This window comes from Heterodontus francisci, chromosome 17 (assembly GCF_036365525.1).
Source record: "Heterodontus francisci isolate sHetFra1 chromosome 17, sHetFra1.hap1, whole genome shotgun sequence".
NCBI lineage: Eukaryota > Metazoa > Chordata > Chondrichthyes > Heterodontiformes > Heterodontidae > Heterodontus > Heterodontus francisci.
Window position 1 is genome coordinate 72,476,979 of NC_090387.1, and position 26,691 is coordinate 72,503,669.

Sequence of the window (26,691 nt, forward strand, 5' to 3'; positions counted from 1 at the left end):
GGCCAGCGATGCCCACATCCCATGAATGAATAAAAAGAAAAGCCATCTAGGGGACACAGATTTAATAAATCATTTAACAAACCTTTTGTTGATCTTAATTTAGTGATACAAATGGAGTGCTTTTTTTTCTAGAGGCCAATCAACTTGTCTTTGTAAAATAACACTTTGCCCAATGTTATATGCTCATTGTGTATTTTAAAGGACGCTATCATAAAAAATAATGCAGTTCCAACTGATGTTCCAGTGCAACATGTCAGTTGTCTGTGATACTGTCATGATAAAAATGATGCAAATCTCTCATCCTCCATTTTCCCCACATCCTGGAAAAAAGTTTGGCAAAAGCAATTTCTCATGAAAACAGCACACATTTAATCAGAGTGTTCATTCACTATCATTAGTTACATGAAAATGAAATCATCAAAATGAGCACCAGGCCTCATATCACGTAACTCATAGTTCTATCTACTTTTTTTTTAACCAGAACTCATAATGGAGGGAGGAGGGCAAGAGAAAACATCAGAAGCTCAGAGGAACAGAGGTAGAGAAAAATCAAAATAGACCGAGAAGGGAACAGCACAGAAAATAATGGAAGAGATGATAGGGCTGAGAAGATTTAATAGAGGTGTCTATAATCATGAAGGATTTAGCTAGAGTAAATAAGGAGAAACTGTTTCCAATGGCTGAAGGGTTGATCACCAGAGAGCACAGATTTAAGGCGATTGGCAACTACAACCACCATCTACAAGGCACAAGTCAGGAGTGTGACGGAATACTCTCCACTTGCTCCAACACTCAAGAAGCTCGACACCATCCAGGATAAAGCAACCCGCTTGATTGGCATCTCATCTACAAACATTCACTCCTTCCACCACAGTGGCCGCAGTGTGTACCATCTACAAGATGCTCCTTAGACAGTACCTTCCAAACCCACGACCTCTACCACCTAGAAGGACAAGGGCAGCAGATACATGGGAACACCACCACCTGCAAGTTCCCCTTCAAGACACACATCCCTCCAAGACACACATCATCCTGACTTGGAACCATATCGCCGTTCCTTCACTGTCGCTGGGTCAAAATCCTGGAACTCCCTTCCTAACAGCACTGTGGGTGTACCTACCCCACACGGATTACAGCGGTTCAAGAAGGCAGCTCAAGGGCAATTAGGGATGGACAATAAATGCTGGCCTAGCCAGTGACGTCCACATCCCATGAATGAATTAAAAGAATTTAAAAAAAGGAACTTAGACAATTATATGAAAAGGAAGAATGTGCTGGGTTACAGGCAGAAGGCCGGGAATGGAACTGAGTGACTTGCTGTTTTGTATAGCAGGTGTGGACTCGATGGGCTGAATGGCCTCCTTGTGCACTATAACGATTCTGTGATACTCCTCCTAATATAAATTTGAAATGACCAAGGTGCTGGCAGTTTGTAATAAAAACAAGAAATGCTGGAAATACTCAGTATGTTTCGCAGCATCTGTGGAGAGAGAAGCAGAGTTAACATTTCAGGTCAATGAACGTTTATCAGAACAGGGCACTAACCTGTGTTCTGAAGAAGGGTCACTGACCTGAAACGTTAACTCTGCTTCTCTCTCCACAGATGCTGAGAGACCTGCTGAGTATTTCCATCATTTCTTGTTTTTATTTCCGATTTCCAGCACCCGCAGTATTTTGCTTTTATTATTATGCTGGCAGTTTGTCACGTGAGCACGGGCGCTGGGCCCGGTATTGCGGCTGCGCAACAAGGTCGTCAAACCGCACATGTCACGTGACGGACTACCAATATGGCGGCGCCGTTGTAGGGCACCTGGAGCAGGTTTTGCTGTGGCGATCGATTCCCGGATTCGAGTGGACTTGTTACTCTTGTTGTCATGAAGACTTTCTGTGGTAGAGCGAACCCTACGACGGGCGCCATTGAGTGGGAGGAGGAAGATGAGGATTATGACTATCACCAGGAGATAGCAAGGTATGGTGCTGGGGCCAGCTTGACACCAGGGTCCAGTGCAGCAAGCACTGCCATGGAGGCCTGGCCGATCAGAGGGCAGGCCGAAACTCTACCTCCACTTGGGTCAGCCTCGGGCACTCGGACGCGCTGCTGAACCACTGGCCTAACTTGGCATCTGCCTTGTGTGCAGTAACTGGGTAACGGGGCTTTATACTGTAGCTACCCCGTACAGTAACTGGACCCCTGTGTGTTAAATAAGTGGTCACAATATACAGTAGTGGAAATGGGGCAATATACAGTAGTCACCTATCCACTAAAATAAAAGCAAAATACTGCGGATGCTGGAAATCTGAAACAAAAACAAGAAATGCTGGATTCACTCAGCAGGTCTGGCAGCATCTGTGGAAAGAGAAGCAGAGTTAAATTTTCGGGTCAGTGACCCTTCTTCGGAACTGACAAATATTAGAAAAGTCACAGATTATAAACAAGTGAGGTGGGGGTTGGGCAAGAGATAGACAAACGAAAATCCCGTCGGAGAGAAGAACAGAACTTCTTCAAGGTAGGCATTCCTGGAAGAGAAGTGGCAGTGAATTAAACACTAAAGTAAAAGCAAAATACTGCGGATGCTGGAAATCTGAAACAAAAACAAGAAATGCTGGATTCACTCAGCAGGTCTGGCAGCATCTGTGGAAAGAGATGTCTATCTCTTGCCCAACCCCCACCTCACTTGTTTATAATCTGTGACTTTTCTAATATTTGTCAGTTCCGAAGAAGGGTCACTGACCCGAAACGTTAAGTCTGCTTCTCTTTCCACAGATGCTGCCAGACCTGCTGAGTGAATCCAGCATTTCTTGTTTTTGTGTCACCTATCCACGTTGTGCAGTAATTGCCCCTCCTCCATGTATAGTAAACGTGGCTTTTTTTTGATAAAATGACTGACCTTGCTTGGTGGTTGAAAAAGTTTTTTCCTCCTTTGTGTTTCAACTCCCAGGCAATGCTTGGAGTGTTTGATAGTGAGTGGCCTGGATAAGCCAGCCTCTTCTCTGCCTCCCTACAAGGCTTGATTAAGAATTAGGGAAGTGCTGTATTCTTGTTGCACTGGAGTTTATTGAAACGTTGCTATATATTTTTTTAAGTGTTGAATTCTGATTTTAGTCACAGGGGGCTTGAATATAATGGCCTATAATATGCATAGGAGAGTATGTGAGGTAAAGAATGTGAAGGGAGCCAATAATGCATATCAGGAATGGGGAAGTGAGCACCTCAGTCATGCACTGGGGGATGAGCGTTCATTTGCAGAATAGCTTAGCAATGTCTCAATCTGGCCATGCCTTCAAATCCTGCATCATATCCTTCACTAATGCAATAATGAAAAAGAAATGCCCTCACTCTGTCCATTCTTAAAACTGGGCGTCTTAGCCAATTCAAGGCAACAAACAGAAATTGCTTGATGCTTCAGTATCATCTGAAGCTTACCCATTAGATCCTAGTCACTACCTCATTGCTGGGCATCTGGTATTCTATTTATAAATCATGCACTTCATTCAATTAGATTAAAAGCTGTAAGGACTCTCAAGTATCCGTTAATCTGGCTGCAAGTCACCTGAACACTTCAATTTGAGTACAGCCGGCAAATCCCTGAAAATTATGTTATCAGATGGATGTTGCACTTTTTAAAGAGTTAACTGACCCATTTTCCTTCTTTCTATCAGGTCGTCTTATGCCGATATGCTACATGACAAAGACAGGGTAAGCGTTTGACACAGAGCGAAGCAATCTGATAATTTTAAATGTGCAGTGTTATGACCAAGTGAGCAATGTGTCTCGTGGGGGGGTGGTTTAAATAGAAAGATGAAATTTATTAAACCTTAAACTTAACTCTAGCAGATATATGATGCGCTCATGCTAGCATGCGCACGTGATATTAACATGCAAGATAGGGACAGAAAAGAGTAGAAGAGATAAGTAGAACAGTTTGAGGCAATATCTTGTTACTATTTCTCGAGCTCGCTATAGTCCTTGACTGAAGTTATATTCTTGTGTTTCATTGGGGTCCAGGAATCATCTTAAAACTTTGTTCACGTGGCAAACCTTTCTCTTTGCATTTCACATGTCTTCAACGGTTTCAGTTCCCTGAGAGATAAGCAGGTAGGAGGTGTTCTTAGGTCCAGGAGAGCACGCCCATTCTGCCTGGCACTTCCTTTGTTTGGGAGTTTAAATTCAAAAAGCTCCCAGGGTGCTCAGCAGGTTAGTCATGTAACTAGTTCCTTATATGGAACAGTCTCTTCACATCCTTTGGAGGCTCAAATTTCTCTGCCCCAGCCAGCTAGCCATGTGACTAACACTAGTCTGACTACTTTTGTGTATTGGAGAGCCACTGCAGAGTCTCCATTGTTTCAACATGGTCTGTTACAACGGAAATGTCTTTCCAGTCAGAGATTGCAATTTTTAAAGTTTTAATGTTCATGTGGCGAAATAATGTCTGCCTCAGTCTTGGCAGGTGGGGGTTTGCCTGACAGAAGATATAGGACACTCCATTTTCTCAGACTGTACAGGATTCAGGCAGGGTTACTGAACTGAAATTAGGAGTGGGATCCTTAGCATATTTTCCTGTCTAATCCAGAGTAAGGAGGCCGATACTGCCTTACTACTGCACTGGCTGCAAACAGCGAACACGGCACAGATCAGGAATTGAACTTTGATTTTAAACTTTGAATAGGCCATATGCCATTTACTTGCAGCGTAGGCTATGAAGAGCCTTGCCTGCACTAAAGAAGGTGAAGAGTACTGAAGATCTTAGTTCTCTGAACATATTTCCATAGTTAAAATTGAATGCATTTCCTTGCATCCTCTCACTCTTGGCTTGCAAAGGCTATGGGCCCTGACAACATTCTGGCATTAGTATTGAAGACCTTTGCTCCCAAACTTGCTGCGCCCCTAGCCAGGCTGTTGCTGTACAGCTACAACACTGGCATCTACCTGGCAATGTGGAAAATTGCCCAGGTATGTCCTGTACACAAAAAGCAGGACAAATCCAACCCGGCCAATTACCACTCCATCAGTCGACTCAATCATCAGTAAAGTGATGGAAGGTGTCATCGACAGTGTTATCAATAACCTGCTCGCTGATGCTCTGTTTGGGTTCCGCCAGGGCCACTCAGCTCCAGACCTCATTACAGCCTTGGTTCAAACATGGACAAAAAAACTGAACTCAAGGTGAGAGTGACTGCCCTTGACATCAAGGCAGCGTTTGACCGAGTATGGCATCAAGGAGCCCTAGCAAAACTGGAGTCAATGGGAATCGGGGAAAAGTCTCCACTGGTTGGAGTCATACCTAGTGCAAAAGAAGATGGTTGTGGTTGTTGGAGGTCAATCATCTCAGCTCAGGACATCACTGCAGGAGTTCCTCAGGGTAGTGTCCTCGGCCCAACCATCTTCAGCTGCTTCATCAATGACCTTCCTTCAATCATAAGGTCAGAAGTGGGGATGTTCACTGATTGCACAATGTTCAGCACCATTCGCAACTCCTCAGATACTGAAGCAGTCTGTGTAGAAATGCAGCAAGACCTGGACGATATCCAGGCTTGGGCTGATAAGTGGCAAGTAACATTAGTGCCACACAAGTGCCAAGCAGTGACCATCTCCAACAAGAGAGAATCTAACCATCTCCCCTTGACATTCAATGGCATTACCATCGCTGAATCCTGCACTATCAACATCCTAGGGGTTACCATTGACCAGAAACTGAACTGGACTAGCCATATAAATACTGTGGCTACAAGAGCAGGTCAGAGGCTAGGAATTCTGTGACGGGTCACTCACCTCCTGCCTCCCCAAAGCCTGTCTACCATCAACAAGGCACAAGTCAGGAGTGTGATGGACTACTGTCCACTTGCCTGGATGGGTGCAGCTCCAACATCACTCAGGAAGCTCGGCACCATCCAGGACAAAGCAGCCCGCTTGATTGGCAACCCATGCACAAACATTCACTCCCTCCACCACCGACGCAGTGGCAGCAGTGTGTACCATCTACAAGATGCATTGCAGCTACTCTCCAATGCTCCTTAGACAGCACCTTCCAAACCTGCGACCTCTACCACCTTGAAGGACAAGGGCAGCAGATGCATGGGAACACTGCCACCTGCAAGTTCCCCTCCAAACCACACCTGAATTGGAACTATATCGCTGTTGCTTCACTCTTACTGGGTCAAAATCTTGGAACTCCCTTCCTAACAGCACTGTGGGTGTACCTACCCCACATGGACTGCAGCAGTTCAAGAAGGCAGCTCACCATCGCCTTCTCAAGGGCAATTAGGGATGGGCAATAAATGCTAGCCTAGCCAGCAATGCCCACATGCCAGGAACGAGTAAAAATAAATGCTTGCGTCTTTTAGTGGCGTGTTTCAGAGTAACATTGCTGGAGGCCTGGGTTGCCATCTGCCCCCTGCGGACACCTGGGAAACATGATTGGGTGAAAATATGAAAAGTTTTAAAAAACTAAAAGGAGGGTTACAGAAGACGTATGTTATGTTGTTTGAGCTCCGTGGGGAATCATCATATTTCTGAACCACTTTAGTTGAGCAGATGCTTAACTCCATGAAATGTATTTACAGAATGAGAAGTACCACAGTGGAATCAGAGCTGCAGTCTGCAGGGTGAAGGAGCGAGGTCAAAGGGCAATTGTCCTGGACATTGGAACTGGGACAGGGCTGCTATCCATGATGGCAGCGAGAGCTGGTGCAGATTACTGTTATGCAGTCGAGGTAAGATTTCTGGGGGCTCCTCGGGTGTGTTCACTGCACTTCAGATTTGAATTTTGTTGTATTTGAGTTTACATAGAATCATAGAATGTTTACGGCACAGAAAGTGGCCACTTGGCCCATCGTGTCTGTGCCAGCCAAAAAAATGTTCCACCTGTTCTAATTCCACCTTCCAGCATTTGGTCCGTAGCCCTGCAGATTACGGCACTTGAGGTGCATATCGAGACTTCTTTTGAATGAGTTGTGGGTTTCTGCCTCAACTACCTCTTCAGGGAGTGAGTTCCAGACTCCCACCATCTTCTACTAATCACTTGAAATCTATGCCCCCTAGTCACTGATCTCTCTGCTTTCAGTAAAATCTTTTCCTGAGTCTTGTTGACCCCCTAAAAACTGAGTGTTATGGTTTTGAAGAAGAGTTGAACAAGCTTACAACAATTTAGTAACTTTATTGAACAGCACTACAAGATACAGAAAAAGTATATAGCTACTTAATCCAGAAAAGCTAGTGCCAGAATTAATTACATGTGTCTTTTGGTTGCATATGGTGTCTCTGCTACATTGGTGGATTGGCTCTGAACTCTGTCTCAGACACCTGAGAATTTTTTGAAATTTGTTCATTGGACCTGAGCATCGCTGCAAGGCTGGCATTTGTTGCCAATCTCTAGTTGCCCTTGAGAAGGTGGTAGTGTGCTGCCTTCTTGAACTGCTGCAGTTCATGTGGTGTAGTTGCATACACAGAGTTGTTAGGAAGACAGTTCCAGGTTTATGATTCAGCGACTGTGAAGGAACAGGATTATAGTCCCAAGTCAGGATGGTGTGTGACTTGGAGGGAGACTCAGATGGTGTTCCTATGCATCTGCTACCCTTGTCTTTCTAGTTGGTAGGGGTCACGATTTGAAAGGTGCTGTCGAAGCAGACTTGGTGAGTTGCTGCTGTACATCTTCTAACTGGTACACACTGCTACCACTGTGCGCCAGATGCAGAGGGAGTGAATGCTTAAGGTGGTGGATGGAGTGTCAATCAGGTGGGTTGCTTTGTGCTGGATGGTGTCCAGCTTCTTGAGTGTTGTTGGAGCTGCACCCATCTAGGCAAGTGGAGAGTATTCCATCCCACTCCTGACTTGTGTCTTGTAGATGGTGGACAGGCTTTGGGGAGTCAGGAGTTGAGTTATCACCGCAGAATTCCCAGCCTCTGACCTGCTCTTGTAGCCACAGTATTTATATGGCTGGTCTGGTTAAGTTTTTGGTCAGTGGTAACCCCAGGATTTTGATAGTGGGGATTCACCGCTGGTAATGCTGTTGAATATCATGGGACGTCGTTAATGTTAGGATCCACGTTGGTGTCAACCAAACCAAAGAATAGCGTTCACCAAAAGACCACAAGGAAAAATCAACATACAAGATTTCACCTTAGTTTTGTATTTTAATTTAATGGTCAAATCAAAGTCAACATGAATTATACATTATACAGTGGATACAACAAAGTTAGACCTTGCTTTATTCCAAAGCTGCCTGCTAGTGGTCCGTAGTGAATATCCCATTGCAATTAAGCGACTGTAAGCTCACATTGTAGGGCTGGGCTGTCCAATTTTTTCACGCGTGGGCCCAAATTACAATTTTTGCCTTGCATACAGAGGCGGCGAGCAAATTTCGGAAAGATAAAGGTATTAAAAATTTATCTTACTACTTCCGCCTCCCCCCCCCCCCCCCCCACCTCTTGTTTCTCTCACTACCCCCCCCCCCCCTGTGATTTCTCTCTCTCCTTCACCCCCTCCCCCTCGTTTCCCTGCCCCTCCCCCTCGTTCCCCCCCCCCCCCGCCCCCCAGGACGTTCTTTTCATTATCCTTTGCCTAAAATCTCCCCTTAATAAGCTTTAAGGGGACCCCTAACGTCAGGCCATAGACCAGTTCACATGGGTTGAAACCAGCAGACTTATTTGGCGTGTCCCTGGTTGCAAAATACACGAAAGATCTAAAAGCATAAGGACTCCATTCCATTCTCCTAGTTTCTCCATCACATCTGTTCAGATGATGCAACCTTCCAAAACAGCACTTCTGATATGCCTTCCTTTTTCCTCAACTGAGGATTCCCCAATGCTGTGGTTGACAGGGCCCTTGACTGTGTCTGACCCATTTCCTGCACTTCTGCCCTCACCTTTTCCCCCTCCTTCCCACAACTGTGTTCCCCTTGTCCTCACTTTCCACCCTACCAGCCTCCACATCCAAAGGATCATCCTCCACCATTTCTGGCACCTCCAGCGTGATGCCACCACCAAACACATCTTCGCCTCCCCTCCTCTGTTAGCATTCTGAAGGGACTGCTCCCTCCACGACATCTTGGTCTGCTCCTCCATCACCCCAGACACCTCATCCCCTTCCCATGCAATTGCAGGAGGTGTAACACTTGCCCCTTTACCTCCTCTCTCCTCACCATCCAAGGCCCCAAACACTCCTTCCAGGTGAAGCAGCGATTTACTTGTACTTCTTTCATTTTGGAAAACTGTATTCACTGCTCAAAATGAGGTCTCCTGTACATTGGGGAGACCAAACGCAGATTGAATGACCGCTTTGCAGAACAGCTCCATTCATCCGCAAGCATGACCCTGAACTTCCGACTGCTTGCCATTTTAATTCACCACCCTGCCCTCATGCCCACATGTCTATCGTCGGCCTGCTGCTGTGTTCCAGTGAAGATCAATGCAAGCTCGAGGAACAGAACCTTACCTTCCAATTAGGTGCTCTACAGCCCTCTGGACTCCACGTTGAGTTCAACAACTTCAGACTATGACTGCTATTTTGATTGATTTTTTTTTGTTGCCATGTATCAGTCTCAGACTTGTTTTTCATGTTTTTGCTTTTGGATAGATCTGTTCATTCTTCTACCATTAACACTAACTCTGGACAAATGTTTTGTCTTTTACTACAGCTGTTACCACTCCCTTTGCCTTTTGTTCCTGGCATCTTTGTCATTTAATCTCTCTTGCCCTCTCACAGACCTTCCCTTTTGTACGTGTTCCCCCCCCCCCCTCCCCATTCCACTTGCTCAAAGCCCATTACATTTCTAACCTTTGCCAATTCTGATGAAGTGTCACAGACTTGAAACGTTAGCATCTGTGGAGAGAGAAACAGAGTTGTCAGACCTGCTGTGTATTTCCAGCACTTTCTGTTTATATACAAGAAAGATATGCCTTTATCCCAATCCACTGGATACTCATGACAATATGCCCTAATCATACTCTTTAGGGTCTGGTGATATATCTCTAAAGCACCTTGGGACTGCCGGTGATAAGCAGGCGACTTGAGCTGCTTCACTGCTAACTCAAACATGACTTCCTGAAACACGTTCTTAACATGAAATTTAACCCCTGGTCAGACTGAATTTCTTTTGGCAACCCATACCTAGTGAAAAACTGGACTAACTCCTCAAGTCGGAACTTTCGCTGTGATCTTTTTCAATTGTATTGCCTCTGGAAATTGAGTGGGTGAAATGTCAGGAGATATTTATGACCTATTTAGTCTTGGGCAAGGGTCCGACACAATCCTCAAGAACTCTACTAAATGGTTCATCAAATGCAGATATTGGTATTAATGAAGCAGGTTTGACAAAGGCTGTGGCTTCCCAACTGTCTGACATCTGTGATACATTTTGCAAAAGTCAGACACATCCTTGTGCAACTTCGGCCAATAAAAATGTGCCATTACTCTAGCCTGAATCTTCCGAATACCCAAGTGTCCTGCAACCGGAATCTCATGGGAAATTCTCAAAATCTCATTGTGGTAATGAGGGGCAACAATTTGATGGACTACAGCCCAATGCTCATCAGCAGGCCTCTGGAGAGGTCTCCACTTCCTCATCAAAATGCCATTTTTGACATCATAACACTTGGAGACCTTTTCAATCTCTGCCTCAGAACATGCTGCCTGAGACAAGCTTCTCAAATCAGAGTCTGCCTGTTGTGTCTCAACCAAGGGAGATCTGCTAAGCAGTTCACCATTGTTCGCCTTGGAGCCTTTAACACCAAAATCCATATCCAAATCCTTGAAAAAGGTTTCAGCCAACCACACAACCGAATTTTCCTACACAGCAACTGAATCCGTCTCATCTTGCTTAGCCCTATGAGCCTGGGACCGAGTCGCAACGCAATCTGGGAACATTCTGGGAAATTCTCCTGCAAAACCTCAGTTTCGGCAGCCTCAGCTCGCTTTTCTAAAACTACTGGGGACGCCAATATCTTATTCCCAGCTGTCATTTCCTAGCAAAAAATCCACCTGTCAATAGGCAAACTAGGAACGCCACCGATGTTAACTGGACCTGTGACTAAGTCACATTTCAAATCAACCCTCCACAAAGGAATGGGTAAATACTTTCCATCAGTACCCTGAAATAAACTATCTGGAGGAAAATTCACATTACCTGCCAATATCACTGACTGTCGGTTCTGTATTCGTAAGGATAGCAAATAACTTGCCTGTATCACCAGATGAACATGGGGTCACTTCACCATCAAACAGAAAACTTCTATAGCTATCTGCAACCTGATTCACTCTATCAGTGAACGTGGGAAAAACTATCTGCTTGCCATGAACTTTACCTGCTAAGTCAGTATTTTCTGGAGGGACATTATTTAACTGTAAAAATGTGACGGGCTTGTTTTTCAACTTTCAACACTCAGTCTTCACATGTTCTTTATGACAATAATGATATGTTGGTCCCCTTGAACCAAACTTGCCCTGTGAATTTTCACTTTTATTAACCTGAGGAATGCCTGTGTCTTTGCCTTTTCCATCTTTCTCAGAGCCAAATTTCTTTTCATTATCAAACTTCCTATCCCTCCAGTTTCTCTGGAAGTTTCCAAATTGAGACCTATTATTAATATTTGCCACTGCTGCTGCTTTCTTTATCTCTCAAAGTCTATGTCCTTCCAGGTGGAACTTTCTTCCCAAAGGGACACTATTTTTGAATTCTTCCATCAAAATCACTTCCCTAAGGCTCTCAAACTTTTGTTCAACCTTCATTAATCTCTACGACTTATTGGACATTTCCTTCTGTCTAGCAAATTCCACGTAGGTTTGGCCTTGTTTCCTTTCAAAGTTCTGAATTTCTGTCTGTAGACCTCTGGTATCAGCTCATAGACATTGAGAACAGCAGTCTTTACTGTGCATAGTCACATGATTGCTCTTCTGAGAGAGATGAATACATATCCAAAGCTTTCCCCAAGAAAACACAAACTCTTGGCAATTTTCTTAAATGATGCAAAGTATGTTTCTATTCCGTCCTCACTAAAACTAGGTACCAAATGAATATTAAAATAAAAGCAAAATACTGCGGATGCTCAGTTCCGAAGAAGGGTCACTGACCCGAAACGTTAACTCTGCTTCTCTTTCCACAGATGCTGCCAGACCTGCTGAGTGAATCCAGCATTTCTTGTTTTTGTACCAAATGAATATTCTTTGTCAAATCAAAACCAAGAGGAATTTTCTCTCTGTCAGCATTTCTTTTCTTCAATTCAAGTTCGTGTAATTTTAATTGATGCTCCATTTCGAGTTTTCTCAATTCCATTCTGGCTAGTTCTACTTGAACACTAGCAGAGCTTCATGTGACTGGCCAATTCTTGGATGATCTCTGCTTTCTTAGTTTCTGGGCTTACATGGACACCCACATGCTCTGCCACAGTAATGATATCAACTTTTCTTGACCGTTGCAATGTACCGAGACACAAATCTTCTCTCTCAACAAATGCTTGAACATCATGTGGTACTCATGTTGATGTACACAATGCAAACAGGCAGTAAGAGTAAATGTGAAATCTTGTTTGTTTGAATTTTAGAAAGTTACAGTGAACTCTTTTCAAAGCTTAATTTGGATCCCATACAAGCCCCCAGTTTTGTAACAATCCACATTGGGACCAACCAAACAAAAGAATAATCATCAAACAACCACAATAAAAAAATCGTGAGACAAGATTTCACTTTAGTTTGGTATTTTAATTTAATGGTCAAATCCAAGTCAATATGAATTATACATTATACAGTGGATATAATGAAGCTTGTTCATTCGTTGGTGTCATCTTCCCAGAAGGTTGACTGTCATGGATCTTCACATCTGTCTGTCTTGTGCTGCCCTTACACATTCCGCATAGGTCAACTGCATCCAGTCCATTATATCTGTCATCCATTTTCTCCTCTGCTTCCCTCTCTGTTTTCCATCACTCTTTCCTGCCAATAATAGTCTCTATCTACCTTCTCTAATGATGTGACCAAAATATTGTATCTTTCTGTCTGATATGCATTAATTTCCTCCAGCCATTTCCAGCGCTTCTCATTGGTCTTTCTGCCTTTGTAGGATATGCAGAACATCCTCCTGTATGTCCACATTTCGAACGCATTCAGCTAATCAGTAGTTTCTTTATTTGTTGTTCATGCTTCCGAGGCGTATATCATGGATGACAAAACATAGCACTTCAGCATGCTTTTCCTAAGATTCAGGTTCTGTTTCTTTGATAGTAACATGGCCTTCATTCTGACAAAACTGGTCTTGGCTATCTCAATTCTCCTTTGGATCTCGCAGTCATCTGTGTTAATCTGCCCAAGGTAAGTGAACCTTTTTACTTGGTCCAGGACTTGTCCATTTACTTAATTTTTCACTTCTGGGGTTAGGTCTCTACTTATCACCATTGTCTTGGTGGTCTTCATATTCATTCTTAATCCATGTTCCACACTCCTTGCATTCACTTTGTTCACATTTTCCTGTAGTGCCTCTTCTGACTCTGCAGTCAGTGCAGCGTCATCCACTAGTAGCTCACTGACAGTTTCTGAGTAGCTTGCTGACGCTGACTGGAGCATGTGCAGTGCGGGTGCAGGAGCTGGACAGAGGCGGTGTCGGATCTGCAGCAAGTGAGAAACCGCCAAGTGCAGGAGAGGATGGAGTCGGCGGTTGGGCAGGGAGTCTTCATAAACACCCGGTGTAGGCCTCAAACAGTCCCAATAAGAATAAAAGCAAAATACTGCGGATGCTGGAAATCTGAAATGATCATGTTCTGATGAAAGGTCACAGACCTGAAACATTAACTGTTTCTCTTTCCACAGATGCTGCCTGAGCTGCTGAGTTTTGTCCACATTTTCTCCTATTTCAGATTTCCAGCATCCATAGTGTTTTACTTTAGTTTCATTGCAGGGGATACTCACAGAACTCAGCCAGTTTATATCGGGGTGGATATTGGATGCAGAATTTGGTCCCTGGCTTTCTGTGTAGGTTTTTTTTGTTGCATTAGTTTGAGCTGGAGTGCAGATGGAGGAAAAGCTGCTGGGTTTAACCCCAGGTACTTTTGAGCCCAGTCGTGCTCAACAGTTTCCAATGTGAGACTATCGAGGGAGGTAAATTCTAGCAAAGATCGGATGTCCACCAAAGCTACTAAGTATCATCACCTCATTCCATGACGATATGAAAGGCACAATTCAGCATAGCGGTGCCTCACCCAGACCCCTTTCCTATCCTGAGTGGCGTGAAACAGGGCTGTGTTCTCGCAGCTACACTGTTTGGGATCACCGTCTCCCTGCTGCTGTCACATGCGTTCAAGTCTTTAGAAGAAGGAATTTTCCTCCACACAAGATCAGATGGCAGGTTGTTCAACCTTGCCCGTCTAAGAGCGAAGACCAAAGTACGGAAGGTCCTCATCAGGGAACTCCTCTTTGTTGACGATGCTGCAGCAACATCCCACACAGAAGAGTGTCTGCAGAGACTCATCGACAGGTTTGCGGCTGCCTGCAACGAATTTGGCCTAACCATCAGCCTCAAGAAAACGGACATCATGGGACAGGATGTCAGAAATGCTCCATCCATCAATATCGGCGACCACGCTCTGGAAGTGGTTCAAGAGTTCACCTACCTAGGCTCAACTATCACCAGTAACCTGTCTTTCGATGCAGAAATCAACAAGCGCATGGGAAAGGCATCCACTGCCATGTCCAGACTGGCCAAGAGAGTGGGAAAATGGCGCACTGACACGGAACACAAAAGTCAGTGACCTCAGTACCTTGCTCTATGGCAGCGAGGCCTGGACAACATATGTCAGCCAAGAGCGATGTCTCCATTCATTCCATCTTCGCTGCCTCCAGAGAATCCTTGGCATCAGGTGGCAGGACCATATCTCCAACGCAGAAGTCCTTGAGGCGGCCAACATTCCCAGCACATGCACCCTACTGAGCCAGCGGCGCTTGAGATGGCTTGGCCATGTGAGCCGCATGGAAGATGGCAGGATCCCCAAGGACGTATGTACAGCGAGCTCGTCACTGGTATCAGACCCACCGGCCGTCCATATCTCCGCTTTAAAGACATCTGCAAACGCGGCACGAAGTCCTGTGACATTGATCACAAGTCATGGGAGTCAGTTGCCAGTGATCGCCAGAGCTGGTGGACAGCCATAAAGGCGGGGCTAAAGAGTGGCGAGTCGAAGAGCTGTTGACAGGGAAAAGGGACGGAAGTGCAAGGGGAGAGCCAACTGTGTAACATACCCGACAACCAATTTTATCTGCAGCACCTGTGGGAAAACTGACTCGAAAATTGGCCTTTATAGCCACTCCAGGCGCTGTTTCACAAACCACTGACTGACCACCTCCAGGCGCTTACCCATTGTCTCTCTCGACAAGGAGGCCAAAGAAGAAGAAATTCCAGGAGAGATGGCATTGCTAAACAGACACCAGCCAGTCAATGAAGCCACTGCTGGGCTTCTGGCAAGCAAAGTGATCTCTTGACCAGACTTGTGTGCAGTATCAAGTATCACATTGAAATAAAGATAAGATCAGTTTTCCTTCATATTGAATATACTATAATGCAATTCTAAAAATAGCTATATATTTAGTTTGCATTTATCCATATTTTTTCAATATATGTTTAAGTGGTTTGTGATATTTCTCATTTATCAGAAGTAGCTCTCACTAAAGAAACGGTTGGAGACTCCTGTTCCAAGGCAACCTGCTAGGGGTCTGTAGTGAATGTTAAGTTGCAATTATGTCAACTGTGAACTCACGTGTAGGCTAAGCCCACTATGTCCAAAGGACAGGTGAGGAGATGAAACGCCAACTGACCAAAACTCCAAAGGCTCAAAATGTTGAATGCTGCAGCGACCATTCTCCTGGCAAATCTCTAAAATGGCACTCAGCTCCCACCTAAACAGGTTTCCCAATCCAGTGCTATTAACATCAGCAGATGAATGTTGATGAAGTAGGTATCCCAAAACAAACTGACAGCTCCACTAACTGACAGAAATTCTGATGACAATGACTTTCCTTCAAATATAACTGAAGAAGAGGAAAGTCTCCACCATAGCCTCTGAGTGCTATCAGGACAGCAACCAAAGTGTGAGAGAGGGTCCTGCCTTTTTTATAAATATTGTAACCTTTATTGCAACATTATAGGACCAGATGTTCTCAATGTAACCTGTAATGGGAAGCTTTTTATGTTGTCTGTTGCAACTTAAATGAGATGCGTGCAGTTCAGTTGATTGACGAGCTCAAACAAGTTTATTAACAGCTAACAAGTGTATACAGTGCAGAGCTAACTATTTACAGGACCTGCCTCTTGGTGTTAGTTAGAGTGACTCTGGCTCCGAGTCACATGTCTCTGTCCTGGTACTTGGCTCATTAGCATACTAAGTTCTTAAAGGGCAATCACAACTTAACCATTTTCATCTATCCTGATACAAGGCATCAAATGTAAGGTAAAAGGACCTCTAGTTAGAACCAGAACATATCTCTTCTAATCTCTTGTACCTATTGAACTTGAATTCTCTCTGTGTGCAGCCATTTGTGCATGATTACATCGCTTTGTGGCACGCTAACAATATAGGCTTTCATCACAGATTCTGTCTTGTTGGAGATGGTCAATTCTTACCACTTGTGTGACACAAATATTACTTGTCACGGGCTTGTAATTATTTTTCTCCTCAGATTAAAAACAGTATGTGTGCCTTTGAGACTCTGTTTAAAAACAGTGCACCTTTAAGGGAGAGAAGGTTCTGGAATTCTTGAGACACAGCTGCATTTTTGTTACCCTGGCCAACAGGAGAGAGAGAGGTCACAAGGTAATGTTTCCACTTGGCTGTGTGTGTAACTGGCAGAAAACGGCTGAAACCAGTTAGTTCTGAGACAGTTTCTAGTGAGGCAAACTGAAGAGAAGAAAGCTGTCTATTTCCGCTCAGCAAAATTCAACAACGAGCTACAAGCCAAGTTAATTTCCTGAGTAAAGAAGAAAAGCCTTTTTTTTTCAAGAAACCATTTGTATTGCTGTGCTCGTTGTTCAAAGAACTGTTTAATGCTTACTGCAGCCGAAGAGTTGAATGCCTATCTACTGAAGGACTGTTTACATCAAATCCACATTAGAAGACTTCGAGTGACCTTTGACTATTTCCACATTAGAATCTTATCCATTAGGAATGTAACCCACAAAAACTTAGTTATTTTGTTCTTAAGAGACCGCTAATTTTTTTAAAACTCCATGTTTAAAACCAGTTAACAGTTAGTTTTTGAGTGTATGTGTGTGAATGCGGGAATTAGGTTAAAATAAAAAAGTTATATGTCTTTAGACATAGGTTTATCTTAATAGTGTTTAAGATTTAGTTTTAATAAATAGTTAATCTGTTGTTGTCTAAAGAAACCCGGTTTGGTCTGTTTCATTCTGGCGTTACTAGAGTGTTTAATTTGGCTGTTTTCTGATTGGGTGAGAAAGCTTAATAATATGCTGCCACCTGTGGAGTGACGGGACTGAATTGACAGTGCTTTGCTGCCGCAGCGGTCATAACACTTGTTACTTATCAGCCCAGGCCAGAATGTTGTCCAGGTCGGGAGATGGTGGTGTAATGGTATTGTCAATGGACTAGTAATCCAGAGATCCAGGCTGATGCTGTGGTGACATTGGTTCAGATCCCACCATGGTAAAGGCCTGCTCAAATCAGGAAAGAAACCCCAACCCAAACCCGACAGAACTACATCGGACCTGGCCCAAGTCCTTCCATTTTTCCCGACCTGAGCCTGACCCGACTACCGGAATGTTCACTTTACCTGCCTTCAAATTCCGAATCCGTTTTTCACTTTTTCAGTTTGTGCAAATAAGCAACAAAAGAGCCACTCGCTGTGCAGACTCAGAGTCTCCCTCCTTGCCATCCCAGCTCAGGCAGGCTTTTCAACTTTTGACATTTACTAAACTCAACTTCCCAGCAGAGCAAAAGGTAATACTGTGGGACTTTGCCCGACCCAGACCTGGCCCGACTCAATCCGAGCCCGAAAGCCGGACCCAGAAGAGCAACCCGACACATGTCGTTGAGTCCCGTCGGGTTCGGGAAGCAGGCCTTTACACCATGGCAGCTGGTGGAAATTTAATTAATTAATTCAATTAGTTAGTAACACTTTGGAATTGAAAGCTAGTCTCAGTAATGGTGACCATGAAACTGGTGCTTGATTGTCTGATGTTTGGTGCGGGCATCCATGGAGAGGCACAACATAGAGAAAATGGTTTGGAGGATACTGTATGGCATGATGTGCGATTCCACTTTTGTCATTCCCCCAGGTTTTTAAGCCAATGGCTGATGTTGCTCGGAAGATTGTGGATAAAAACGGATTCAGCAACAAAATTAAAATCATCAACAAACACTCGACCGAGGTGACAGTGGGGCCAGGTAAGGGACCTGAAGTGAATAGGGTGGCTGGAGGCTGCTGATGGGAAACACTGAGGTGGGGTGACTATTGAGTTTTACCACCCATTGAAACAGTTGCTTGCATTGCTGGGTTAGCGATGTGTTTTGCTATTTGGTTGTGATGACGTGTAATGAGCACTGTGCTAATTGATCCCGTCGCTTTTAACAGTGTATTAAATTTGGTGGAACCTGAGTTCTAAGACCCCTCCAATAGGTCACCTGACATATACAGTCACAATATTGTGGCTGGGAGGTGTCCCATGAAAGACTACTTCCTAAACATGACTATCCCCCGAGCTCAATATGGCTACATCTGACTAGTAATCATAACATTTCAACAAAGCAGTACTACATATTGGGATTTTGTAATGTGGAGAAAAACGGAATAGAGCATTTTTGGCAGTCTAATTTGCATATTTTCTTCAGAGGCAATGATTGAAAATCCATCCAAGTTGTTTAATTTTAAAGTAGAGATTCTAATATAAATGATGGTGTCCCAGTTTCCCAAACAGCTAGTTCTGTTTTGAACTCTAGAGTCAGAGAGAGATACAGCACTGAAACAGGCCCTTCGGCCCACCGGGTCTGTGCCGACCATCAACCATCCATTTATACTAATCCTACATTAATTCCATATTCCCTACCTTCCCCCAATTCTCCTCCTACCACCTACCTACACTAGGGGCAATTTACAATGGCCAATTTACCTATCAACCTGTAAGTCTTTGGCTGTGGGAGGAAACCGGAGCACCCGGCGGAAACCCACGCGGTCACAGGGAGAACTTGCAAACTCTGCACAGCCAGTACCCAGACTGAACCCGGGTCGCTAGAGCTGTGAGGCTGCGGTGCTAACCACTGTGCCACCCCCAAATCTGTGAGGCTCCAGCTGTTTGAATCCATTCCTTACAAATTGACCACCTAATAATTACTTTGTGCTAAATATTGAGATCCCCACCGTGGATAGAAATTGACAGTGTTAGTGTTAGAAAGGCCTCTGGACAGAGAGGAGCAATCAATTCATAACTTTGTTCTGCTAAGAACAGAGGGGGTTCCTGAAAGGTCTGGAACTGCTGAAATAATAATCATAGGGCAGGATACTAACAAGAATCCGGGTACTGCCTGTGTGGAGTTTGCAAGTTCTCCCTGTGTCTGCGTGGGTTTTCTCCGGGTGCTCCGGTTTCATCCCACAAGTCAAAAGACTTGCAGGTTGATAGGTAAATTGGCCATTATAAATTGTCACTAGTATAGGTAGGTAGTAGGGAAATATAGGGACAGGTGGGGATGTTTGGTAGGAATATGGGATTAGTGCAGGATTAGTATAAATGGGTGGTTGATGTTCGGCACAGACTCGGTGGGCCGAAGGGCCTGTTTCAGTGCTGTATCTCTAATCAAACCTGCCTGTTTTCCTGCAGTTGATCAGATTTAGAGAATGCACCCAAAGAAACCTTGCTGATCATAGAGCATACTAATGGAAGATAACATACTCTTTCAGTACCCCTACTTCTGTTAAGACTCTATGAAGTGTGTCATGCTGACCCCCACCTGCCAAGAATGAGGCATATTAATTTTGTCATATGAACATTGATTTTAAACTGTTGCTGGAGGAAGAAATGACTTGTTAAAGAGATTACCAGATCTTTCACTGGTGGATATTTGCATGCTAAGAGACGGTGCTTGTGGAAACAAAGCTCTACTCCCTGTTCCAATTAACCCAAATGGATTTTGATCACCAGACATTGAAGGTGTAAGGAAGCGCTTTCTAAGATGATGCAATCCACAAATGCAGGAGTGGTTAAGCCAGTTAGTCACATGACTGACCTGGCCACCTTGGAGTTGAATTGTGCCACAAAGAAAAACAGATGGCAGTTTGCAGCTGAAGCTGGAACAAGGAAGCCTCTCTCCTGGCTGCATCTCTCTCGCTTTCTCCCAAGCCACTGGACCCACAGAAGACACGTAAACCTCGAGAGAAAAGACTCCGACATTGAAACAAGTTGAAGCATGCACTGGGCCCCAACAAATTGCAGGGCTTACCAGCAACCACAGACTCCACATTGAACTCAAAGGACTGTAATTATAATCCTGATATTGCCTCAAATTTTTCCCTTTATTCTTTTCGACTTTTTCTGTCTCTATCTGCGTGTGTGTTTACCACTTATGCCTGCTAGTGTGGTTGCGTTGTATATTCATCGTCTTTTTTTATCCATTTGTGGGATGTGGGCGTCGCTGGCCAGGCCAGCATTTATTGCCCATCCCTAATTGAGAAAGTGGTGGTGAGCTGCCTTCTTGAACCGCTGCAGTCCATGTGGGGTAGGTACACTCTCAGTGCTGTTAGGAAGGGAGTTCCAGGATTTTGACCCAGTGACAGTGAAGGAACGGCGATATAGTTCCAAGTCAGGATGGTGTGTGGCTTGGAGGGGAACTTGCAGGTAGTGATGTTCCCATGCATTTGCTGCCCCTGTCCTTCTAGTTGGTAGATGTCTTGGGTTTGGAAGGTGCTTTCTAAGGAGCCTTGGTGTGTTGCTGCAGTGCATCTTGTAGATAGTACACACTGCTGCCACTGTGCGTCGGTGGCGGAGGGAGTGAATGTTTGTGCATGGGTTGCCAATCAAGCGGGCTGCTTTGTCCTGGATGGTGTTGAGCTTCTTGAGTGTTGTTGGAGTTGCACCCATCCAGGCAAGTGGAGAGTATTCCATCACACTCCTGACTTGTAGAAGCTTTTGGGAGTCAGAGATGAGTTACTCGCTGCAGGATTCCCAGCCTCTGACCTGCTCTTGTAGCCATTAGTATTTATATGGCTACTTCAGTTCAGTTTTTGGTCAATGGTTGCCCCTAGGATATTGGTAGTGGGGGATTCAGTGATGGTAATGCCATTGTATGTCAAGGGGAGATGGTTAGATTCTCTCTTGTTGGAGGTGGTCATTGACTGGTACTTGTGTAGCGCGAATGTTACTTGCCACTTATTTGCCCAAGCGTGGATATTGTCCAGGTCTTGCTGCATTTCTACACTGACTGCTTCATTATCTGAGGAGTTGCGAATGCTGCTGAACATTGTGCAATCATCAGCGAACATCCCCACTTCTGACCTTAGGAAGGAAGGTCATTGATGAAGCAGCTGAAGATGGTTGATGTCCTGGAGCTGAGATGATTGACCTCCAACAACCACAACCATCTTCCTTTGCTCTAGGTATGACTCCAACCAGCGGAGCGTTTTCCCCTGATTCCCATTGACTTCACTTTTGCTAGGGCTGCTTGATGCCATACTCGGTCAAATGCTGCCTTGATCTCAAGGGCAGTCACTCTCACCTCACCTCTTGAGTTCAGCTCTTTTGCCCATGTTTGAACCAAGGCCTGGAGGTCTGGAGCTGAGTGGCCCTGGCGGAACCCAAACTGCGTCACTGAGCAGGTGCCGCTTTATAGCACTGTTGATGACACCTTCCATCACTTTTCTGATGATTGAGAGTAGACTGATGGGCGGTAATTGGCCGGGTTGGACTTGTCCTGCTTTTTGTGTACAGGATATACCTGGGCAATTTTCCACATTGCAGGGTAGATGCAAGTGTTGTAGCTGTACTGGAACAGTTAACCGGATTAGAGTTTAAGATGAATAGACTTCCACCTTTCTTGTTTATATCTAAGAAAACCTGTCTGATTTCTTTGCCTTACAATTGGAAAGTGGTGAACAAGGATTCACTCGGGGAGCTAAAACGCAGTGTTTTTAAAATTAAACCCTGTTACGGTTAAACCAGGCAAAGGCTGAGAGGGAACCCCTAGACCCCTTCTCACCTGGTCGTAACAAGTGCTTAAACAACATGGATTGTATTTTTTGTACTTATTTCCAGTGTCATTTCATCCATATTGTTATGTGCACATATCAGTGTTAATTGAACCCATATTTAGCAGACTCTGCTATGTGCATCTTCCTCACAGTGATTTCTGTTCTTTAGATGGTGATATGTCATGTCGAGCTAATATCCTGGTCACAGAGCTGTTTGACACCGAACTTATAGGAGAGGGCGCACTACCGAGTTACGAGCACGCTCACAAGTACCTTGTTCAGGTGAGTTAGTGCTTGAGTGTATGGAAGCTTGACACATTGTGACTCCTATTCCTGGAGCTCTCTGTCCACTTCTGGGAAGTACATTAAGATATTTGATCTACAACAGCACAGTGAATATCTGTTCTTAATTATCGTTGTTTCATCAGAAAGTATCTAATTATACAATCAGTTCTAACAAAGCAAGCTATCCTGTAAAGTCTATTTCCTTCTTTCCATCCCAACCGTGGGCTGACAGGAAGAATGTGAGGCAGTTCCACACAGAGCCACAGTTTATGCACAGCTGGTGGAGTCAGAGCGCATGTGGGCCTGGAATAAAGTTCTGCCGATTCACATCCGACTGGAGGGAGGCATGGGTGAGAGGATCATTGTGCCGCCAAGGGACATGCAGGTGTGTGCTGGGACCCCCTGTGTCTATGACATCCAGCTGAACCAGGTGAACAGGAACCAGTTCACAACCCTCACAGAGGTCATGGAGATCTTCAGGTACAGTATGGTGTCTGTAGAGGGAACATGAGTACTTATGTGTGCATAAACATAAGAAATAGGGGCAGGATTAGACCTTTCTGCCCCTTAAGCCTGCCCTATCATTCAATACGAGCGTGGCTGATCTTCTATCTCAACTCCCCTTTTTTGCCTGCTCCCCATACCCCTTGATTTCCTGAGAGATCAAAAACCTGTTGATCCCAGCCTTGCATATACTCAACAATGGAGCATCCACAACCCTCTGGGGTAGGCAATTACAAAGATTCACAACCCTCTGAGTGAAGAAATTTCTCCTTGTCTCTATCCTAAATGATCAATCCCTTATCCTGAGACTGTGCCCTTATGTTCAAGATTCCCCAGTCAGGGGAAACAATCTCTGTCTACCCTGTCAGACCCCTTCAGGATCTTGAAAGTTTCAATAAGCTCACCCGTCATCCTTCTAAACTTCAGTTTACTCAGCCTTTCTTCATAGGACAACCCTCTCATCCGGGGAACAACCTAGTGAACCTTGGCTGTACTTCCTCCAAGGCAAGTATATCCTTCCTTAGATATGGAGACCAAAACTGAGCACTGCGCTCCAGGTGTGGTCTCACCAAAGCCCTATACAATTGTAGCAAGACTTCCTTAAAAGCCCTTGCAATAAAGGCCAACATGCCATTTGCCTTCTTAATTGCTTGCTGTACCTGCATACTAATTTTCTTTGCTCTTTGTAGGAGTATACTCAAGTCTCTCTAAACATCACCATTTAAAAGTTTCACACCTTTTTAAAAAAAAAAAATCTGCTTTTTCTATTCTTGTCCCAACGTTATTCCAACATGAATAACCTCGCACATCCGCACATTATACTCCATCTGCCACCTTGTTGCCCACCCAGTTAACCTGTCTATATCTTTTTGCAGCCTCTGAGTCCTCCTCACAGTTTGCATTTCCACCTAGCTTTGTATCATCAGCAAACTTAGATACATTACTCTGTCTCTTCGTCTAAGTCATTAAAATAGGTTGTAAATAGCTGAGGCCCCAGCACAGAGCCTTGTGACACTCCACTAATTGCAGCTTGAAAATGCCCCATTTTTCACTACTCTCTGCTTCCTGTCCATTAACTAATTGTCCATCCATGCTAATATATTACCCCCAACTCCATGAGCCCTTACCTTGTGTATTAACCTTTTGTGTGGCACCTTATCAAATGTTTTTTGGAAATCCAAGTATACTACATAAAGGTTCCCCTTTATCCTACTAGTTACATGCTCAAAAAACTCTAATAAATTTGTCAAACACCATTTCACTTTCATAAAGCCGTGTTGGCTTTGTCTGATCACATTGTGATTTTCTAAGTGCATTATTAAGATTTCCTTAATAATAGATCCCAGCATTTTCCTGAAGACCGATGTTGGGCTAACTGACCTGTAGTTGCCTGTTTTCTCTCCCTCCTTTTCTTGAATAGCAGGGTTACATTTGCTAACTTCCCATCTGCTGGAAATGTTCTAGAATCTAGGAAATTTTGGAAAATCATAACCAGTGTATCCACTATCTCTGTAGCTACCTCTTTTAGTACACTAGGTTGTAGGCCGTCAAGTAGGGGTTGAGGAGTTCAAAATTCCCATCAGTTGTCCAGTAAAAATGCCTTTTTGGGAATGCTGAAGCCCTTGCTGTTGGGGAATGGACCACCTTCAATTTCAGACATTCAGTATTAGCATCAAGTACTCCTATATTAGACTGACAACTACTGAGTAAAACTCTGCTTGGCCCAAGAGTGTGTGAATGGGGAGAGGTTGTGAGAGTGGGGAGCTGGTGAGGTGTGTAGGACCTTTCATTATATTGTCTAGGCTCACCTGAGAAAGTAAATGGAGTTTTGATTTTACACTTGTCTTGTTCTTTCTGCAGGGTGGATTTCAGTAAAGCAGTGAGCAGTTTGCCGGCCCGGCACACTAGGCAGGTGCGAGCAGCTGCCAGTGGGCAAGCTCAGGTTGTACTGTCCTGGTGGGACATGGACATGGACCCTGAAGGGAGTATCAAATGTACCATGGCACCATACTGGGCCCATCCGACTCCAGATAATAATCAGGTAAGACAGTTTACTGTTGCATGAAGTGTGTAGCTGACAAAGAGTCAGAGAGTCATTTACAGCACAGAAGGAAGCCATCTGGGAGTGTGCACGATCCTCCTTTGGCTTCAGGAGACTGCTATAAATCTCGGGGGTGCTGGGTGGGGCAGTGTCAATGGGAAGGAAATTAGATAAATTGCAAAGAATGTGGATTCAAAAGTACAGACTGGCATTTGAATACGTTCGGCTTTTCTTTGACTAATGCCATGTGATGTTTTGCATCCACCTGAGAGGGCAGACGAGTCCTCGGTTTACAGTCTTATCTGAAATGTGACTCCTGTGCCAGTGCAGCACTCCCTCAATACTGCACTGAGATGTCAGCCTAGATTGTGTACTCAAGCCTCCGGAGTGGGGTTTGAATCCACAGCCTTCTGACTCAGAGCATTATCAGAGTCTGCTACAATAACCCATTCGGGCAAGGAGCCTGCCAGAACTCACCATCGAGACTTCTACATGAATAGTGTCTGTGCTTGGCTGAGATACTGAAGGACAGCTGCCATTACTGGCACTATATCTCTGCATGAGTTTCTGGAACAGAGGGGTTAGGAGAGAGCAAAAACAAGAAACAGCTAAAATGATCTTTTTTACTAACAGAATGGAGGTGTTAGCTACAGTCTTACTAAATGGCAAAACTCTAACCCACGGTCAAATGACTCATGAGAATGGGCTGTTTTAAAATATGTTTGTTGCATATTGGATGGGAACCCATAATGTTTGTTATTGACCCAATTATCCTAACGTTTTCAATTTGTAGTATCCAGCGAAAGTTCAGTTAAGCTTGCTGTTTGAGAGCCCTTTGTCACCTTTCATTTTCCTGCATAATTTAACTTTTCCACATGCAGCTAGAAATGCTGATTTGTCTCCTTGCTTAATAATTAAGTCTTTGGGCATATTTTCTGTTTTAACTTGACTACTTGAGTTCAAGGCTGGTTTGAAACTGTTGTTTTTGTATTGATAGTGGCGGGATCACTGGATGCAGTGTGTGTACTTCTTACCCGAGGAGTTAACTGTTCAGGAGGGGGAGTGTCTACGTATTTCAGCAACGCACGATGATTACTCACTGTGGTATAAACTGGAATGCAGCAGGTATGGAATGAGGAGTAATTGCTAAGATACAGAAGACCTTGGTAATACTGGGCTTCTTTCTCTAAACGCACTTACTTGATACAGTTACAGAGGAGTCTGGTATGTTGATCTGACTGAGCTGTACACTGCTTATTGTCCGTACATATGCTCCGTACTCTGTGCACAATGTACTGTCCAGTCTTGACTGTACTGTGCATTAGCAATGTATTGTCCAGGCTTACTCTCTGTACTGTGTACACAATGTACTGTCTGGGATGTACTTTCCATCTGTCTGTTCTCCCTTGTGTATTTCCTATATCTTCATCTGGAAGTGTTCCATGGCTGGGAAAAACCAGGAGAGGGAAAAATGAGAAGTAATATATCTGTTCATCTGGCTGTTTAACTTTGTGCTGTACAGTGATGAGTGTGAAGCTGATGTGCTGAGCAAGCGCCCCCTCTGCTCCTGCCAGGCCCATCTCATGTGCAACAGGCAGCGCTTTGGAGAACTAAATGACCAGCAAAGGAATGAGACCTACATTAAGGCCCTGAAAACAGTGAGTACCTTGAAATATTTCACAATAGAAGCAGTTTA

The 26,691-nt window shown here is 44.4% G+C and overlaps 1 protein-coding gene across 3 annotated transcripts in view; it reads left to right on the forward strand.

The window, feature by feature from the left end:
* The first annotated feature begins 1,771 nt into the window (after positions 1–1,771).
* The window catches only part of prmt7 (protein arginine methyltransferase 7), a 59,155-nt gene continuing 34,235 nt past the window's right edge, over positions 1,772–26,691 (forward strand). For all 3 annotated transcript variants that reach the window (XM_068049658.1, XM_068049659.1, XM_068049660.1), the window contains exons 1-9: positions 1,772–1,969; positions 3,661–3,697; positions 6,562–6,711; positions 18,267–18,375; positions 22,335–22,447; positions 22,683–22,930; positions 24,815–24,995; positions 25,993–26,120; positions 26,518–26,653. In XM_068049658.1, the coding sequence (XP_067905759.1) occupies positions 1,875–1,969; positions 3,661–3,697; positions 6,562–6,711; positions 18,267–18,375; positions 22,335–22,447; positions 22,683–22,930; positions 24,815–24,995; positions 25,993–26,120; positions 26,518–26,653 (1,197 nt within the window). In that variant the 5' untranslated portion in view covers positions 1,772–1,874. The remainder of the gene's footprint in view (positions 1,970–3,660; positions 3,698–6,561; positions 6,712–18,266; positions 18,376–22,334; positions 22,448–22,682; positions 22,931–24,814; positions 24,996–25,992; positions 26,121–26,517; positions 26,654–26,691) is intronic.